At 39.9% G+C, this 19,438-nt stretch overlaps 2 protein-coding genes across 3 annotated transcripts in view; one reads left to right on the top strand and one right to left on the bottom strand.

Annotated features, from left to right (window-relative positions):
* Positions 1 to 571: 571 nt before the first annotated feature.
* MDH1 (malate dehydrogenase 1) lies at positions 572 to 12,624 on the bottom strand. Its single transcript, XM_030022150.2, has 9 exons — positions 12,419 to 12,624; positions 6,911 to 7,009; positions 6,595 to 6,691; positions 5,435 to 5,610; positions 3,930 to 4,052; positions 3,621 to 3,797; positions 1,876 to 1,989; positions 1,570 to 1,659; positions 572 to 1,207 (listed from the first exon to the last, which is right to left on the bottom strand). Exons 1-9 carry the CDS (start codon positions 12,419 to 12,421, stop codon positions 1,082 to 1,084), a joined length of 1,005 nt encoding a protein of 334 aa, XP_029878010.1. The 5' UTR covers positions 12,422 to 12,624; the 3' UTR covers positions 572 to 1,081.
* An 86-nt stretch (positions 12,625 to 12,710) lies between these two features.
* Positions 12,711 to 19,438, top strand: part of LOC115344590 (WD repeat containing planar cell polarity effector) — a 160,377-nt gene continuing 153,649 nt past the window's right edge. The window contains exons 1-2 of one of the 2 annotated variants that reach the window (XM_041125277.1): positions 12,711 to 12,863; positions 16,053 to 16,134. The gene's annotated coding sequence lies outside the window, so the exon portion shown is untranslated. Of the gene's footprint in view, positions 12,864 to 12,897; positions 12,979 to 16,052; positions 16,135 to 19,438 lie in introns of those variants that run through there. The other variant, XM_041125278.1, reaches the window with a different exon arrangement.

Raw genomic sequence — 19,438 nt, 5'->3', positions numbered from 1 at the left:
ACATCTAAGAAATTCCCAGAACAACAAACCTGGTCTAAATCCCCTAAGTCTACATAAGGTGGGTTACTACAGTAGGAACACACAAAGCAGGAGTCTAGGAGAAGAGTTGCAGCAACTTTCACCTGTGCATTTACAAAGAAATAATTACAGTACAATATATTTGAAATAGCTTCCTGATGTTAAAATGTTTCTAAGGCTGCACTAGGAAAATTCTCAAGCAAGTATATTAACTTCACTTGGTCTTAACCAAGTGAGTCCTTGTCTCCTGGGACAAAAAGCTTTGAAGCTACAATCAAATTAATACTGAGCTACAGTACCAACACTGCTTTTGAACGGCAGTGCTGGAATACAAATCTGCCTTGAGGCTTTTTGTGTCTGATGTTGACATAAAGCAATTTTGCCTGGGAAAGACAAATGAAGTGCTAGTCATCAATAAAGCTCCTTAAAACCAGTTTCCCTCAGTTTCTTAAAATAGGCCTCCAGTGGTTTTTTTATGTTGTACTATCAAATTCTGCTAGTTACATAACTAAAACATGCAAATAAAGTGCAACAGACTACTCTTTAGCCATTATGTGATTAAGCATCTTTTAATATTTCTATTGACAAACATTGTAAGCATAAACAGAGTGAACAGTATATACTTGGAGTCGGTCCAGTGATAGACTTGAGTCACTGAACTACTGGTTCAAGGAGAACTACTGGCATTCTAATTTTATTTTCAGTTGAGCCATAGGATGCTGAAGTGATCACGGACTAGAACGTGTTCCAATAGTGCCAAATTCTAATCAAAACTCAGATTGTGCGTTAGTAGCCAAGGCAAACAATTATTCTGTATCATACACAGAAAGCAACTAGTATTGAACAGACAAAAAGTTTGGTCAACAAACTAGTTTTACTTCTTTAATAATCTTTTTACTAATAACTCAATAGGCACAACAGTACCAGTAAGCATATGAACTTTAAAATGCACAATTGTCACAGACAGTTGACTTGAATACAGTAATAGTGTTTGGTAGCAGACTTAGAGACGACTTTTAGATTCTTCCACTCTTAAATGATTTTGTATTTCCTCATCACCTAGTCATGCACTGGAGAGGAATTCCACAGCAGTCTCCTTTTCTTCAGTTAACTCCTTAGCAGTCAGATCCATCTTCTCACGAGAAAAATCATTAATAGGAAGTCCCTCAACAAACTTCCAGGTCTTGTCCTGTTTTAAAACAAACAAAAAACACCGCCATGTTAGAACAAGCTTCATTCAGTCTTCATGAAGGAAACTTTGCAGCATGAGACACAAAGTTTATGGCCTTAAAAAACACATCAGGCAGTAGTTAACTTTGTTTTCAGATAAAGAATGCAACCAGCACCAGCTAGTCATAATCAGATTCTACTTGTCTCTCAGTACTTATTTGATAACTACAAAATGGTTAATAATGGTCCACTCTGTGAAAGACTGCTAAAACCCCTACATCCCAGCAACCGCAGTCCCATACTAAAAGCACTGCTGTTAAGCTCATATGACAGTTTAGCTAGGTCTTGCAGAAGATACGTGGATTTAAATAGTCTAGTTACCTTGATCACAACAGGGAATGAATACAGCAGGTCTTCAGGAACACCATAAGAATTGCCATCAGAAATTACTCCCATGGAAACAAATTCACCCTGAAACCAGAAAATTAAGAGATAAATACATTTCTCACTGCTGGAAGCAAGCAAAAATTTAATTTCCAATATACTGCATCTCCTGTGACACACTTTATTCCAGAAAAAGACAGATTCTTCCCCCTCTGAACACACTTACATACTTGAGGTCAAAGACACTGGCATGTAATCAAAGCCATCAGGCAAACAAGCACTTACTCAAGAGCAACATCTTACCGCTGGAGTGCCAAACCAGATGTCCCTCACATGATCGCAGATAGCTTTGGCAGCTGACATTGCACTGGACAGCTTCCTAGCCTTAATAACAGCTGCTCCACGTTGCTGAACGGTCTGCAATTCAGAAAAAAAAAAAAAAAAAAAAACCCTAAATTGCAAAGCAGCAAAATCATGGCTTGGTCTGAAAGCTGTTAGTAAACGCCATGAGGAAAGACCGCCTTACGTCATTACTTAATTTCATCAGTCAAGACATAGCTCTATCACTAAATGAACATGGCATACAATCCAGAAATGCAGTCTAGAAGAGTTTTGCCAAGACAAGAACATAATGGAGTATTTCAGAGGCTGGCTCATTTCTCAGTACCTGTGTTATAGCTAGCAGCCCACTGACTTCTCTCATACCAACCAGGTATTTCAAGCTTTTACCACCAAGAGACTTCATGTATGTCAATAGTAACAGATGTCTCAGAGCAACACTGGCAGTTAAGGTTTTTTGCTGAATACCAAGGTGAACTACTTGCTGGTCTCGATCCTACAATACTTAATGCATAAAATTCATTTAATTCCTGAAGACAGTTGAACCTACCTCCCTATACTCAAATTTATATTAAGAAATTTTTTACTTAAGAATTGTACTTCTTAGAACTAGCATAGCTTCTTAAACCTCACATACTTTTTTCTTAGTAAGTTTTGGTAAGGCTCTATGCCAACCAGACCCCAGCCTAGAAAGCAAGAATCATGAGATCTCCTTATCTTAGGCAAAGCATTCTAGCATAGACCAGCATTACAATGCACCTAGAAAGCCAAACCAGTATCCTGCCTTGGCCACATGAGATACAGCAGGATCAAGGACAAGGACAGGTTTCTGCTTACCCTCTGGCTCATGAACTTTGGTTGCCAGCATACAATCATTTATTCTGTAGCAACAAGCATGAACTGAAATAAGCTATATCCAAAGACAGGACAGAGCACGGTCATATGACAAAACACATCCTCAGTCCCAAACTAAAGGTGCTTTGGCAAAGATACAGTACCTGGCTGTCAGCATGTCAGTAACGTTGCAATACCAAGCAAAGTACACCTACTTGGAGTCACGTTCATCAAGGGCTTTAGTCATCCTTGTTTCACTTCATATTGCATTTAGGCAGCCTGTGCTTTTAATCAGTTAATACCATTATTTTCTTTTACCAGCCTATATCATTATTTATTGCTACCCTACATTAAGACATTTGCAGGTGTTTTCTAGATTTTTCAGATTACTTTTTAGAAATGCTGCTGACGAGGCCACAGATTTAGATTTGGAAAGTGTGTGCGCAAACGCATGCACGTGCAGGGGGAGAGCTGCTGGGCTTTTTTGTTAGCTGGGGAGCAGCAAATGGAAGATCATCCTACTTGTCATCTACGAAGCCGCCCAAAAAAGTCACTACAGTGAAATGTCAATGGTGTTTGTGTGTCAGATGAGTTGCACCTGAGCTATGATCAAAATTCTTTTTGTTGAATCATTTTAGCACTCCAAATGGATTTTTCTAGTAGTATTTACATCGGTTTTCATAATGCCTTAGATTTTTCAAAAGCAAGTAACTAATAAGAGAGAAGCTATCTGAAGTGACTTATTCTAGTGAGATAGGAAGAGCTGCTTCACCCAGTCAGTCAGTTACATAGTTTATAATTTCACATGAGGTTAGAACAAAGCAGAAGCACAGAATAACCATTTAAAAAACCAACCAAAAACCCCAAGATCTTACCAGGATAAAGTCTCCCTTCAGCCAGCTGTCATCTTTTATAGCTTCATAAACTCCAACTTCCTTTCCTTTCACATTTACCTTTGCATGATTAACATCTGGATATTGAGTGGAGGAGTGGTTGCCCCAGATGATGACATTCTTCACATCATTAGCAGTCACACCAAGTTTCAGAGCAATCTAATCGGAAATTAAAGATGTCCAATGTATTAACTTCAGCTTCTCAATTCACAGGCTTCTTTGAGAGCATTGCTCTGTTTGTATTTAGCAGAGACAACAGAAAGCATTCTACTTTGAATAGGCCCTTTTTACCTGAGATTTAGCTCTGTTGTGATCCAAACGAGTTAAGCAGCTGAAGTTTTCCTTTGGTATTGATGGGGCTGACTTTGATGCAATCAGACAGTTAGTATTTGCTGGATTCCCAACTACCACAACCTAAAAACAAAAAAGGGGAAGAGGAACGTGGGAAGATGAAGAGGCTATTTCTGCAAAACAACTCCCTCAAGTGAAATACATGGCTTCGCCTTCAAAGAAGCTATCAAAAAGTTAAGTTTTCTAGATCTCTGGGTTGTCTTCAACATGGTTGTTTTATATGTGCATTGTTCACAGTCACTGAGTCTTCTATAACTGCACAGGAAAACATTTTCTAGCTAGGTATTTTCTTTATAATTTGACATTCAAACATGAAAGAGAACAAGACTTCTAGGGAGATCTGCACACTGACCCACAGCCTGGCTTCAAACCTCATGCTACTAGATACAGGGAAAGCAAGATACATACACACTGGTCAGCCCACAGTGAATTCACCATCACCTTTCAAATGCTTTCTAGACTGGCTGCCACTGCTTTCTATAATTGCTTTATAATTAAGAAAGCCAGAACAGTTACTTATCTCAATGTTCATAGGCAGCTAGAAGTAAAACATTGCCTGGATTTAGATCAATTTATTACTATGGAAAACTGATTTTTATTCATCCTTCATCTACTAATGTGCCTCAAATGATTAATGTCAAGCTCCATATACTCTCAATCACACAAGCTAATCTGAAAACCTCCCTTTGCATTTCCCCTTTTGAAAATGAGTTCAGTAAATTTTCCATTACTCTGCAATAGTAATATTGATAGTTTTTATACCAATTGTATAAAGAAGCAAACAAGTCTTTAGAAGCAGTAGGAAGTTCATCAGCAGAGGAAGTAGACATTAAAAAGTCAGTTACAAAGCACAGTTGGAGTCTGGGTCTGAGATTAAGAGCAGTAGGAGAGCAGCCACATGATCCCATTAACTGTGCTGAAGGAATCTGAGAGAGAACAATTAAAAGCTTCCAGTGCTCCAAAGACCAAGACGCAAACAACCTAAATAAAGCTGATTTTTTGTGCAACTGTAATTCCATATTGATACTGAAGTTAAGGGTCATTATGTTAAAGCCACAGATGGATATGAAGTAGGCAGCTGCATGTAGATAATTTAGTTCTCCCAGAGAAGAAAGATAACGAGCAGAAGACTGCTTTTTAATTTTTTTATATAGGTTTTTTTTTTTTTTTTTTAAGAATTGCTGGTAACTAGTTCAGAATATGTGTGGACTACAGCAGTACAATATAAGACTTATCTTTTCCACCAAACAAATTAAGGACTAAATCACCTGCATATTTAACATACTGTCTCTCATCTAACCTTGACTGTGGTATATTTTCCAGGGCTTAAGGAAAGGAATGCCTGCACTAAATAGGCTCCTGCTTGCACAATATCATTCTGCAATGTATTTAGATCTCTACAAAACTCAGAGAGTTAACTTTTAAAATTCAGTTTCTATATTCACCTTGACAGTCTTTTTGGCATACTTGTCCAAGGCTGCACCCTGAGACTTGAAAATTTTCACATTTGCTTTGAGTAAATCCTTCCTCTCCATGCCCTCTCTCCTTGGCATGGAGCCAACCAGAATTGCTATGTCAAGGTCTTTGAATGCAACTTCCTCCTTGTCTGTTGGAATGACCTCTAAAAAAAGGAAAGGGGGAAAAAAAAAATAATCTAAGTAAGATAAATACTCATGGCAAAGTGTTAAAGGGCATATTCTTTGGTTCATAGATAGTATATAAACTGATCTGCCAACACCACCACCTTCCCCTTCCAAAAATGTAAGTATAGTCATTTAGCCCTAACTACACAGATTACATACTTGCCAGTGAACAGTTTATATATACAAATATTTATCTAAAGCTTTAGATATAAATTCTGAAAACACAGGAGAAATCTATGTAAAAAGATACCTTTCATGTGTGTGTGTCTAAATATGTACACATACGTACATATGCTGTTCTTCACTTTTACAAAAAAATTTTCAGTGGCAAGCACCAACACATATGAAGTTTTTCTCTCCCTTTAACACTTCAAACTGAAGAAGGTTTGATTTGTACAAGTACAAGAGCTGGCAGCTACATGCCCTTTTTTTTTTAAAGTACTGTAATAATTACAGTAGCATCTACTTGCTCCCTTTCTTCTGCTTGTTTAAACTATCAAAACTTCACTTGTTTACACAACTTGATGAGCAATTTTTCAGTTTGTGTCTATGTAGAAGGTATTTCTAAAGACTAGATTTTTTAAATTTTTTTGTTTTTTTTAATTATTTAGTAAAGGCATCTAGGTGTACCTAAAGATTCAATGCTATTTTACCACTAGGCCAGAATACAATGCATAAATGCACAAGTATCTGACAATTTGTTGTACATGCTGACAACCCAGGTTTAGATGACATAAACCAAAAACCAGGTATCTGCATAGTCAATTCTTTACACAAAACTCATTTGATGACATTCTTCTGAGCTTACAGCCTAAGTTAAATTATCTTCCACAAAATGTAAAACCAAGAAAGGATCACCTAATATTTTCTTCTGCTCAACTTCCTGCCAGCTACAGGAACTCATAAATGCAATAGTTTTACTAGAACATCTTATAGGTATAAGAAAAATTTCTTTTGGCCACCTCTCAGCAGCGGTAGGGCACAGTCCTGCAGCTCCATCACTACACCTTCCAATACAGTCATCATGGGGGTGATATCCAGCAGCACAAGAATAAGAGGCTGTAAAGAAAAAAATGGTTTAGCGCAAGTCAGGCTTAACCTGTTTTGAAAATTAATTTGTCTTGTTATCTGCTAGAAAATGCTATCTTGTGCAAGACTTAAAATCCATTTACAGAAAACTGAAAAACTTCAGCATGACCAACAACTGAAAACTTGCATAACAGCAGGACTCCATTTTCCCCACTTAAAGAATAAGTTACTTGCACATTGGTAACTTACCTGTTCTTTGCCGAAGACATCTCCCTTGGCAATGCTGTACAGCAGCGAGTAAGCAATCTGCCCAGCAGCTCCAGTCACCAGGACTCTGATAGGTTCACCCTTCAAGAAAGTTAGAGAGACTTACACACAGATACACAGTGCAAGCTCATACCATCCGAGAGCAGTAAAAATTAACAGTTACTACAGAAATAAGGTTATGATTATTTAACCTGGATGAAAGCATGTGCCTAAATGTGGATCAGGCCCAGCTCCTGGGATCATCCTTCTGTTCTGCTAGAACCACAAGCAATTTCTCTACTTGCTTTTACAGAAACAGACCACTCTTGCAAAAATATCCTTAAGAATTGCTCCTGGAAAAGCTTCCAAAATGCCAGGAATAACAATCTATTTGAAAATCTTTGTATTCTTTTTAACACCACTGCCTTTTTAACATAAGGCATTACAACTTGTACCCACTCATTAGATTACCCATTCATACTTCAAATTTACTACAGAAGTTTTACGAGCTGTGAGACTTCACCAGTTTTCACATTCTTTCAATTTTGAGGGCTGTTACCATTAAGCATTTTGAACGCTTACTTGCAACCAAAGACTTATTGAATGCCAGAAACCAAGGAATCTAGTGGACTTAAAACTACTGCCTCACTGAACTGTTATGCAGCAGTTCAACAAATCCACAGACGAAAGCTACATTATAGACAAATACAGACACTAATATCCATAATACAACTGTCCATTGTCAAACTGACCCAAAACTCCAAAATGCTGGGAGAAGACTGCCAACATGTTGCTATACTGCAAATAGGGGAAAAAAAATGGCCTACCCTATAGCAAAAGTCCATTTTGTTAATCAGAACCAGGACTTGGGGAACTCCAAAGGTCATTTAATAATGAAAGGGGAAACATGCCAAAGGACATTCATAACCCAGTATTTTGTAAGCCTGTTTTTTGTTTCTCCCTTTTTGCCTAGAAGGAATAGGGCTTGGGCAGATTGTGCTAGGACAGGAAAAAGCAGACTCTGACCAGCCGGTGGGAATCCCATGCCTACTTTTTCACATAATTAAAAGGTGATCATTTGAATTATGGACAAAACGTCTTCCACATTCAATTATGTCTGAAGTGATTTAACTGCATACTGGGATACATTATGAAAAGTGTAGCTTGCAGAGCAAAGGCAGGCATTTTGCTTAGTGCTGGTGGTTGCAACTGGAATACTAAGTCTGGTTTTGGGACTCTTGAGTTTTAGAGGGATGCTGAAAAACTAAAGAGGGTCCAGGCAAGCATTACTCAGATGGTTGGGGCCCAGAGTTCATGTCCTATAAGATGAGGCTGAGGGAGCTGGGCATAGTCTGGAAAGGTAGAAGACAAGGGGTGATTTAACAGCAGCCTACTACTACTTACAGAAAGGTTACAAAAATAACACTGCCGAACACCTTTCAGTAGTGGCAGATGGCAGAATGTGGTGCAACAGCTACAAATGAAGAGAAAAATTCTTGATTAGGGTGGTACTGCTGCACGGCAACAGGGTACCCAGAGAGTCTGTGCAACCTTCATCCTTGGTGGTTTTCAAGGCCCAGATGTAAAAACATGTATGACCTGATTTAGCAGTGGCAAACACCTTGCTATCAGGCTGGACTGGACAACCTCCAGACTCAGATCAAGGAAGGGGTCAGACTGGATGCCCTCTAGAGATCCTTTCCAACCAACATTCCTGTCATCGATATTTATAGGAAAACCATTTTGGGATTTGAGTGTATTCTCTCTGCAGAAGTGACCAGCCAAGCACAACTGCATCAAGCTAGCATTAGATAATCATAAAAATGAGGCCACCTACCCCATTTTACCACGTACTAGATAAAATGAGAGCATAAGTGATGGAAATTAAACTACTGAACTCACAGATTTAGACCTCAACATGATTTTGCCTTCATTATGGGAATGATTCTTTAAATATTTGGTTAAATGGCTACCTGTTATGGTGCTGAACTGCACTATTTTCTTTTGAACGTGTCCTACTACAAGTGTCATCCCTCAAACCTTGTCAAAACTCCATCACGAGGGGGAAGGAGAGCAGACAATCGATTATTGCCATTTTAAATCTCAAAACTAGTTTTGGTACACTATTCTTGAGTAGGGAAGTCATACCGTCCAAATGTACCATAATGTATGAATGAAGATGGGCAGCATAGATTAAGGTGCATATCAGATCTTAAAGCCAACTTTTCAGCATGTTTTTAAGGAGAATCTACATTTTATTTACGTAAAGGGAACAATGAACACACTTTCAAGGCAGCTAATCATATTAATTAGAAAAATAAGTACTGGAAAATTACTGTGCTGCAAAACCTTGGCCTGGCAAAACCCCGTATCAACAGCACATAAAAAGTGATCCTATGCCAAGCTTGCTACTCCTGAACTCACACAGATACCATGTAATTCAAAGAAAATGTGTTCTGCTGTTATCTGAAATCAATTGTGAATTGATTTCTGAATTTCCAGTGAATGGAACAAAGATTTTAAGAAGTTAAGCTCTTTCTCATTTGCAACCTGTGATCCAATCTAAAGTAGTGTTACAAAAGGGGGAAAGTCAATGAGAATTTTCTCCATTATATGCACTTCATATGCTAATCTGATTTAAACAATCAAACAAAAAAAGTCAGTCTATCCACTAGCATTATTTAGCTTAACAAGAGAGGGAAGGAGTGGAAGATAAAAAGGCAAGAGGTAGAACTATTTTTTTTTTATTTATTTTTTTTTTTTACTGAGAGAGACTTAACATTCAGCCTTGTTAAAAAAAAAATTAAAAATCCTTCAGTCATGACTCAGCTCTACCCTCTCAAAAAAATTATGTTTGCTTACTACCATCCTTCCTGTTCTTCCCCCATTTTGGGCTGGAGGAGGGAGGAAGAAACAAACTAAACTAGTGAGGAGTACTGCCTACTTGTTTTTTTCTCTCCATGCCTTCAGTACATTGATTCCCATACGGGCTCTCCCTGCACCCCCTTGCCCCTGCACCAACTGTGAGCAATTACTATCAAAGAAATTTTCATGCTCTCTTGATTCCAGGAGCTAGATTAACAAGCCAAAAATGTTGTGCTTCTTAACAAAATACAGTTAACTCTCCCTGGAAAACTTACATCACATATAAAAATCTGTATCATTGAGCATCTGAGGCTACTTTTGGAGGTTGGATGTTTAGAGAAATGAGTAGCTCCCCAGTGGAAGTTGCAGGCTTCACACATTCATGTTCAGGCACTTTAATCTGTGACTTGGCTCCTGCACTGGACTTCAGTAAGAATACTTTCACGCTGTGGTAACTACAGAGGTGACCTTTACTCACTCACTCTCGGGTATAAAAGAACCAAAGGACAAAGTAAACGACATCTAACTGAACTATTTAGTTTCAAAGCCTTCCCCACTCAACATACAGCCAATGTATAGTTAAAAAGTTTTAGGAAACTGAAAGAGTAGCAAAGGTAATGATAAAAAGGAAGGAAAAAAAAGTGAACATTGCATCCTGAGACAGCCTTCTCCCTCTAATTCAGCAAACATGTAGGATTTCTCCCCCTCCTAAATTATCACAGATAAAAGTGAAGCTTCCAATATCAAATGAGGAAGCTGTGGGCTTAATGCCCCCCCCCCCCCCCCCTTTGGCTTCAGAAGTCAGTGCTTAAATTATCTCTGTGATTACTGCTGATACTAGCAGACCTAAGATATTAGTGCCATACGTGAAAATAGCACTATACTGCAAAACTGATTCAGGAGGTTTCAAAGGTAAGTAAAAGTGTGATATCAAATAACCCACAATCTATCAAATGTAGGAACAAGAAAAAAAATCTGTCCTGTCTACACAAGTGATGGACTTTGCATTACTACTTACAATTATAAAAGACCTCTATAAACATTATTACTGATAAATTTAACTGTGTGTAAAATATCATCAACCTAATGTTATTCCTGAATATTAAAGCCAACTAAGCTACCCCACCTTGCTTGACAAGAATGCCTTAAGCATTAAACTGCATGTCCTCAAAAGTCTAAAGCCTGCCTAACAACCTTTCCCTTTGCTCTTCCCTCTTTAAAGCAGAGTTACAGTAACAGTAAATTTATTTGGAAGTGTGGTAGAAAGTATCAGCAATACAGTTATGCACTTTAGCAACCCCAGCAGCACTGTGGTTCATAGACTGAATTCCAAAGGAACACTTTCCTTAAGAAATGACCTTGACACAGGTGCCCTTAAAAACTTTTTCCATTTCATTTACCTAATAGCCAATGTCCATCTGTCCATAGACAGATGATTTTATTTCAGAAGTTTAAAGCCCCTGCCCAACACAAAATGCATAATTAGAACAATGAAAGTAAGAAAAAAACAGTGACATTCTGAAAAGTCTGGACATCAAAGTAAGTTTCAACTAGCAGTTGGTTCTGTTGGAGACCAGCAAATTCACAGCAGTCAATGTTTTGAAAGCTCAAGTACAAACTAAAACTTGCTGCCTTGTGGTCACTCCTGAGAATCCGTATTTTGAACAGAAATAAGGGTGGAGAACTAGGATAGATCAGATTTACAGATTTCAGTATTTTTTAGTGTACAGCTGAAATAAAAAGCCACATTTCAGAGCACGTAAGCATTTTTTCTATAGCAACGTACTGAAAGAAAAGGTTTTAATAATAGGGTGTAAAGTCTAGAAAAACATGGAGATTTTTCACGATTATGAAGGAAAGCAAGGTCTCTGCGCAAGTTTGTGTGTGTGCATACATATATATGCCACTGAAAAGCAAAGCATTCCAGTTCACCTGTGTAACCTCAGGGCAGAACTAGAAGGGCTCCTCAGCAATTTTAAGAACCTAGGCAAATAGCTGGATTTCTGACAGCAAACGGGGTGAAACAAGAGAGGAAAACATTTCACAGGCACTTCCCCTTGAGCTAACGCAGAATTGCACCCAGAACCTTTAATGCCTCATGAAATCAAGAAGCAAGCATCCCCACTTTCCCGCAGGCCATGCTGCTAACCGCGGGGCTCAGCCAGGCGCCGGCTGCAGGAAAAGTCGCAATTAAACCGCTGAAGGGTCAGCGGCAGGCCGGGCAGGTTCGCTCCGCTCCGCTCCGCCGGGGTGACCCCAGCGGGAGCACAAACTGACACCCCCCCCCGTCGTCAGCCAAGAGGAGGCAGACGCGACGCGAGGCCGGCTCTGCAGGGGCCGACACCGACCCCCAAGTCCCCGGGCTGGATGAAGGTCAACCCGGCGGGGTCTCCCTGGGGGCCGAGGCGGGCCCCGGGTGCCCCCAGCACCTTCAAGTCACCCCCGGGGCCTTGCGGCGGCACCGCGGGCCGCCCGGCGAGGAGCGGGGCGTGGGGAGGCGGGGGAAGCCGGCGCCATTTCGCAGCCACCTCCGCCTGACGGGAGCCCCCTGCCCCAACCGCCCCGGAGAGGGGGCGCAGCCCGCCGTCACCCCGCCCCAACCGCCGCCTAAAGGGAGCGGCCCCCGGCTCGGGGAGCGGTACCGACCATGGCTGAGAGGAGCGACAGGTCCAGCAGCCTCGAGGTCACCTCTACAGCGCGACTGCAGCCGCGACAGCCCTGCGCTAAGGTAGCGCGGAGGGGCGGGGCGCGCCCGCCCCGCGCGGCCTCCTGGGGACTGTAGTCGCGGCTCCGCCGCCCGCGCAGCTCGGGGCCGGGGGAGAACTACAACTCCCAGCGTGCCCCGGGGCACCCGCGCCTCGCCCCCGGGCGCTATTGGCGTCGTGGCAGCGGTTACCCGCCCCCCCCGCCTTGCCCCATTCATTGAAGCGCAGAGCAGCGGCCCGAGAGCAGCTCTGCTGAGAGCCGCTAGGGGGCAACGGGCGGCACTCTTGGTTGCGCATGCGCTCCTGGGAGAGGAGGGCCGGGGGTTGCGGCAGCGGGTTTGCGCATGCGCCGGGCGAAGGGCCGGCGTTGCGCGCCTTCTCCTCAGGTGCGGGCAGAGAGGCGCATGCGCGCGGGCGGAGCCACCGGCTGGGGACGTCGAGCGCCCCGAGACCGCATGGCTGCTGCGCGTGCGCAGGTGGCGGTGCTTCAGTGGTTGCTAGGTGACGGGGGGGCCCGCGGGTCGCGGCGCGCGCGCGGGCGGGCGAGACCCTGGCGCTGGCGGCGGCGGGAACGCTCCCCATCCCCCCCGGTCCCCCCCGCCCCGCCCCGCCCCGTCTCCTCGGAGCGCTCGGTGGGTTCGGGTGCGCGGCCTGGCTGTGCCCTTCCCTGGGGCGGGCATCCCGGCGGGACCGGGCCGTTTCTGGGTGTTACTTGTAGGCTCCCGCCGCCCTGCGCCCGCTGTACCGGCGCTGCGCGGCCGTTGGGCAGCGCCCGTCGCCTCAGTGAGACGGGCGGGGTGGGGGGTGCAGGCAGGGATCTCCTCTCCTGAGGCAAACCCCGGGCGCGGTGAGGGCGGGCAGAGCCTTCTCTTTGCCTTCTCCGCGCCGCAGCCTCTTGCCCGGCTTTCCCTCAGGCCCGGTGTCCTCCTGGGAAGCTGCCTGCGAGCACCCCCGCGTCGCGGGAGCCCAAAACCGCTGCCCTTGGGTGCTGCCTCTGGCTCCCCTGCAGGCTCCGGGTTTCTTGCCTTGCTTCCTCTCTCCCTGCTGCCTGTGGCACCTTTCTTTCGGCCCTTCAGAAGATGCATAGCTATACTTGCACTTTACAAAATCCTGTGAGCTTGTGCTTGGCCGTTTCCTTTTATTTACTTGCAGTAGGGAAAAGTGAGAGTTTAGCTGTGCTCCTCTGCTGTTAAAACAGCAGTGACTAAACTAGTGATCTGTTGTACAAAAATAAAACTATTAATTTAGTTGTATTTTGGATTGTTGACTGAAGTAAACTCTTTTGGTCTGTGCCTGAAGTGAGGCTGATGTTGGCATAAATACATCAGCAAAACCCACAGATTCTTAAACTGTGTTGTTATGCTATAAAAGAGTCTTGGATGGCATAGTTGATCTTTTTTTTTCCCTTAGATCCTGACAGGTTTCCTTATTGGACAAGTTCTGTAATTTAGTTAAGTCTTTAGTGAAGTCTCACTTGACCGAATATTTTTCTGCAGGATTAGTTTTAAATTTTACTCTAGTCCTTGTAGTCGATTGTATTGTTATTTTTTTAAACAATCTAAATAGTGTGTACACTTACGCAATTTCTAGTTCAGCCCTCAGACAGAAATTAGAAGTTAGTCCTTTAGGGCAGTGGGTGTAAAATGTAAACGTTTATGCTTGTCATGCAGTGTTCTCATTTTAGTGAGTCTTGTTGCTAATCGTGCCCATGCCACAGCTCGGAACTTCCTGTGGCTTGAACAAGTCTTTAGCTGAACCTCTGACAGCTTCTGCAGTACAGAAAACTGCAGTGTCAGAGTTGAAAAGGTACAGTCATACTTAGTTTATTTTAAGTGTCAAACTATACTGATTTATATCAGTTAATAACCATACATTTTTAATATGAATGAGGATTGTACCTAGGTTCCCTTCTGGGGATGAATTTGAAAGCCAAATAGCTGCAAGCAAAGCTGAGGTCTGGCTTGCTGTGAAATGTAGAGAAGCTTGGTAAGTAGAAGGGAGCTTGTTTTCCAGTCAGATTATTCCAGAGTATCCTAAAATGCTTTACCCTGGTGACTCTAACCTTTTTCGCACCCACACATTGTACAGACTTAATTAATACTATTTAAGATTACTTAAGATTTAAATGTACACAAAGCCTCATATGGACCTAACGTAATTTCCACTCAGCATAATCGGTTCAGTTTACATTGATTTCTTATCAGTTTTCAGCTAAGTCAATGTTAGCATATGCTGTAAACTGGTTTGTGTGTGTCAGCATAGCAGGTTGTATTGGTTTACTGGATTTCAGTTAAGCTAATCAAACTTTCTTCTATAGGTGAGGCTCGGTTTTCATTCTCGGTCCTTTTTTGCCCAAGCGTGTCCTCCTTTAATTTTTGTTGTTGAAGATAACATATCTTGTGTTGAAAGTGATTTGCAACGAATATGATGCAAAGCATGTGTAAATGCTTTTGTTTGTCAGAGACAAGTATATCAGTTTATTTTAGATCTGTTCCTAGTATAATTAGTCCAAGATAGAGTTAAATTGGTTTAAGACTGTCTGCACTGTCTTTTGTGCTGGTTTAACTAAAGATGCCTTAAAGTTTCGCCTTTTATGAATATGTAATTTTTAAAGTTAGCAAAACTTAACAATTCTACTATTTCCTTCTTACTTGGCTTAAATTTTATTTCTGCTTGTTAAGCTTTAATATCTTCCAAGCAAAATGTAAATATACAAAAATAAATGAGAGATGCTTTTGTCTCCCCATCTGGTTTTTACAACTCTTTTTCCTGGTGTTTTTTAGTTTTTAAAATATATCCTTTGCTTCTGGATAGAAACCTTTCTGGTGTTGTAGGAAGTGTTGGTTCTTGGTAGTGCTTCTCATGCTGTTAAATCATGCCACTGTTTTCAGACTGTTGTCACTGTGGCAATCTATAAACATACAGCGTTCAAGTTTCTGAAGCCCAGTCTTCCAAATCTTCTTCCATCTAATATTTATCTCCAAGACGTGTGGTGTATTTGACTTATTTTTGCTAATTAAATTACTCTTATCACCTTTTCAAAGCTTTGGATATTTTCATTCTAAATTTAATGCTGTTTTTCCTGTGAACTTGGTCACAGTCTTCAGATTTCCTCCAGTTTGTTATTGTCTTATAATTTTCTTGCCACTTTTATCTTTTCTATTAATATTTTTTCGAGATCATAAGGTGTTGTAATTTTAAAATATTTTTAAAGCATCTTTAATGCTTCCTCCATGTTTTATTAGTATGTGTCCTTGCGTAGCGCTTTACGCCAAAGAGCTGCATAAATGGAAACATACTACGTGCAAAAGAACTAATGGAAATTTAGTGTGCATGTGGATTGGGCTCTCAGCTAATTCTTGAAATATGCTTTACAGTTTTTGCACTCAAAAGATATTGAATTACTTGGAAATTGCTGTAATTAAGCAACACAATACTCAGGATGTTTCAATCTCCATTTTGCGGGAATTAAGTATTATTTCTCAAGGCAACTAGTAGTTTTGAAGGGTAGTCTGCCAGATTTCTCTCAATTTTTTTTAAAATATATTTTAAAATGAATTATTCTCTGTCAACAGCTGGCTGTGTTCATTAACTGTATTTTGGATGGGATTTTCTTTTTCTTCATTGCCATCTATAGAAATTGATGAATTTTTTTAGGTAAGTTTTTACACTTAATTTTCAATAATGTGTGAAGTTATCTTTTTATTGTCTCCATGTATAATATATTTTTTCTCTTATCTCATGCATTTACTTACAATTTTTAATACAGAAAGATCTCTTGTAGCTAAGTCTATGTGATATAATTAATGTTCAAAATGTTGAAGACTATGTTAAAAAATTAACTATATAATGGCCGGTTTCAATCCTAGAAATAATAGTAGAAATGGAACAGTTTTGGAAGCCTCTTCTGGGTTATGATCCAAGGGAATAATAATAAGGGATTTTTCAGAAATAAAATAAAGCATTAAAAAAAAATACTGAAATGGGATTAAGAGGATCAAAAGCTATTTTTAAAAGTATGTGAGAAATCTGTAATAGAGTTTAAAAAAGATAAAGATGTAGATATAACCAAGAACAATTAAAATCTTAGTTTAGAAAATGAAAATAGATATGTTTTTGTTAAGAATTTATGTTTTTATACATGATTTATTTTTTTGTATTCCTAGTGCTAATGTCCAAAACTAATTTTTCACTGTTCATTTCTAAAGCTCAGTTATGTGATACTGCATAGACATTAAATGGTATGAAGAAAATGACATATCTAGAAATTCTGCTTATAATCCTGATATTTTTTTTTTCTGTGGTTTAGAAAACTTTCTTAAAGAGAAATTTTACCTTGTATGGAACTGTTTTCATTTTATCCTATGGCTTCATTTTTACTTCTTAATAGTTTCCTTGGGTTTTTACATAATTACAGGTATTTAATAATTCTTTAATTGATTTATACAACCTTTAGTATGTTTTTAATTGCTAGATAGGATGCCATAAAACATTCTGTACTCATGTGCCTACTGACTGTGAAGAGACACAAATGATGTATAACATGCACGTAATATGTATTAGTAATCTTTATGAACTATTCATGAGTCAAAACTTAATAAAAATTGTGACCAGAATGTTCTTTGTTGTTTCTTGTTTCTAAGTCGGTTAATAGCACATATGGCTAATGTACATTTGACAGACGACAGTGTGACGACAACAGTTAAGGCCTCCTTTGCTGTCTGTGCGTAGGTAGATCTGAGGTGGTTGGTCTGATGCTTGTAGGCCTCTGGTGCCTGGAGTGCAGTCCTGGTATTGCAGTGCTCCCATCACTGACTAGGGGTTGTGGTAGCACTTTTGCTTGATATTAGCAACCCCATTGCAGACAAAGCTGAGACACCCTGGAAGATCCATCGTCGTCTACCATCTGTGAACCATTTTTTGACGATTTTCTTCTCACAGTTCTTAAAGGGGTATAGAGGATCCCTGTTAAAAAAAAAAACCAAACCAAAACAAAACCACCAAAATGTGCACGCATACGCACAAAGACTTTGGTATATTGCTGTAAATTCAGCAAAGTTGATATCTGAATTATTACAAAGAGAACAGGAGAATTGTGTTCCTGGCCTATGAGAAATAGTCTTACTGGATTCTCTTTCACCTTAACGCGAATCTATCTTTTTCTTGGTTGAACAGACACTTTGTGACAGCAATGTATGGATTTTCTACTCACTTCTGTCAGTGTGTGGAGGAGGTTGATTGTGACTTGTAACTTCTGAGTAGATTAGGTGCTTCTTCCCATGGTAGGTGAACTGAGGTGGTAGAGGCTTTAGCAAACCCTTGGGACATGGGAAATGGAGAGAGGGGAGGAGTAAAAGCATCCTTTGCAAATAGGAGAATGACATGAGTACTACAAAGGGCTTTTCTGTATTTGCTGTCTGGTTGTTCTGCTAAGTGGGTTTCTAGACCATAGAACCTAAATGGACATTTGTGATGAAAACTGCCAGTCCATAATCTGGACATCATTGATTCAGTTAGTTAACTATTTCAAACACTTGCATTAAAGTGCAGCTAAAGATATTTTTTTTTCCATGCAGAGTGTATAAAAGTAATAAAGCAATTTCCTTGGGAAATGTGACTTCCTAATTAAAATGCAACAAGAATGTCAGATTAGGGATTCATGTAAAAAAGAGTGTCACTTTGATCACAAGAAATGGTATATTTCCTCGGTTCATTTGATTTTTGGAGTGTCGTGAAATTGTTGTGTTGATATGGTGAGTTTCCAGGGCATATCCATGGCATTGCTTCTTTTGAATGAAGGTTATACCAGCCTGTTTTAGTATATTCCTGTTCATTAACAATGCATTAACCTGTTCCTGTAAAACTAGAAGGTTAATGCATTAGCTGTAAGCATATGAGTAATGAAAATCTGCTTTTTTTATGAACATCTAAAAATTATCTTGGTATTATGCAATAGCTTCTTCATTCAGTTTCCTCTTGTTTTATAAAACCATATAAAAGTGTTGATGTGTTTTAAACTCAATCAGAAGAGGCAGGTTGGTATTGTAAAGAAGTGACCTGTGTAACAGCTCAAGTTCTACAAAACCAAACCTTGTAATCTTAAGTTAATTCATTACAACAATTAAAAACACCAAAAAAACCCCCCAAAAAACCAAAACCCACCACAAAAACTAGACTCAAACATTAAGCTGATGTCCTTGTAAGTTTTTTAAAATGAGGTAAGCATTTAGTCAAGTGGCAAAAGACCTTCTACTGAAAATAAATGTTTGCTTTTTCTCTTACATGACTTTCTTTTGCACTTGTTCATTATAACCTGATAATCAAGGAATACATTTTGATACAAGAAGTTACCAGCCATAATGATTACTTTCCCTTTTTTAGACACAGGGCAGGTGGGTGAATCCATCTGCTTCCTTTATGCATTCTTTCCATGTCAGAATGACTGATGAATGCTCTTCCATGGCAAACCTGTTGCGTAACTACAAGTGCTGTTCTCATTAAGGTTACTTCTATGGATTATGATCACACAGTTTGCTTAAAATATTTCAGCTTGTTTTACAGTATCTATTTGTTTCTGTATTTTCACAGAACTAAGTTGTTAATAGCTGCTATTACACAGATTGAATTTTTCTCCCTTTTTTTTCCTGAAGTATTGAATGATATTTTAAAGAAAATATCACTAGAAATACCTGGGGAGGGAGAATGGTGTCTTATGTTGTTGACTTTTTAAAGTTAATTGTTTAAAAACTAACTTTTTACAGAAGGAAAATACTGATAAATTTTTATCTTAATGACATTATTCATATGTGAAACATAACTTTTAAAACATTAATTTATCAATAATAAGCTTAAGAGCCAACTAAATGCTTTGTTTCCTGTATGGAGGTTTTTCTGCTGCTTCACAGATTCATTTTGGTATCTGGCCTGATTTTGGAAACCTTACCCAAATTGATTTTTAAGC

This window comes from Aquila chrysaetos, chromosome 8, assembly GCF_900496995.4.
Source record: "Aquila chrysaetos chrysaetos chromosome 8, bAquChr1.4, whole genome shotgun sequence".
Taxonomy (NCBI): domain Eukaryota; kingdom Metazoa; phylum Chordata; class Aves; order Accipitriformes; family Accipitridae; genus Aquila; species Aquila chrysaetos.
The sequence above is the reverse complement of the archived record's forward strand: the minus strand, read 5'-3'. Positions and strand labels throughout refer to the sequence as shown.

Bases quoted from the DNA above. Each gene is read 5' to 3' on its own strand.
- MDH1 (XM_030022150.2), bottom strand. The intron at 1,990-3,620 runs GTAAGATCTTGG...TCTGAATTGCAG, and splicing joins TGAAGGGAGACTTTATCCTG to ACCGTTCAGCAACGTGGAGC. The intron at 1,660-1,875 runs GTAAGATGTTGC...TTCTGGTTTCAG, and splicing joins TCTGGTTTGGCACTCCAGCG to GGTGAATTTGTTTCCATGGG.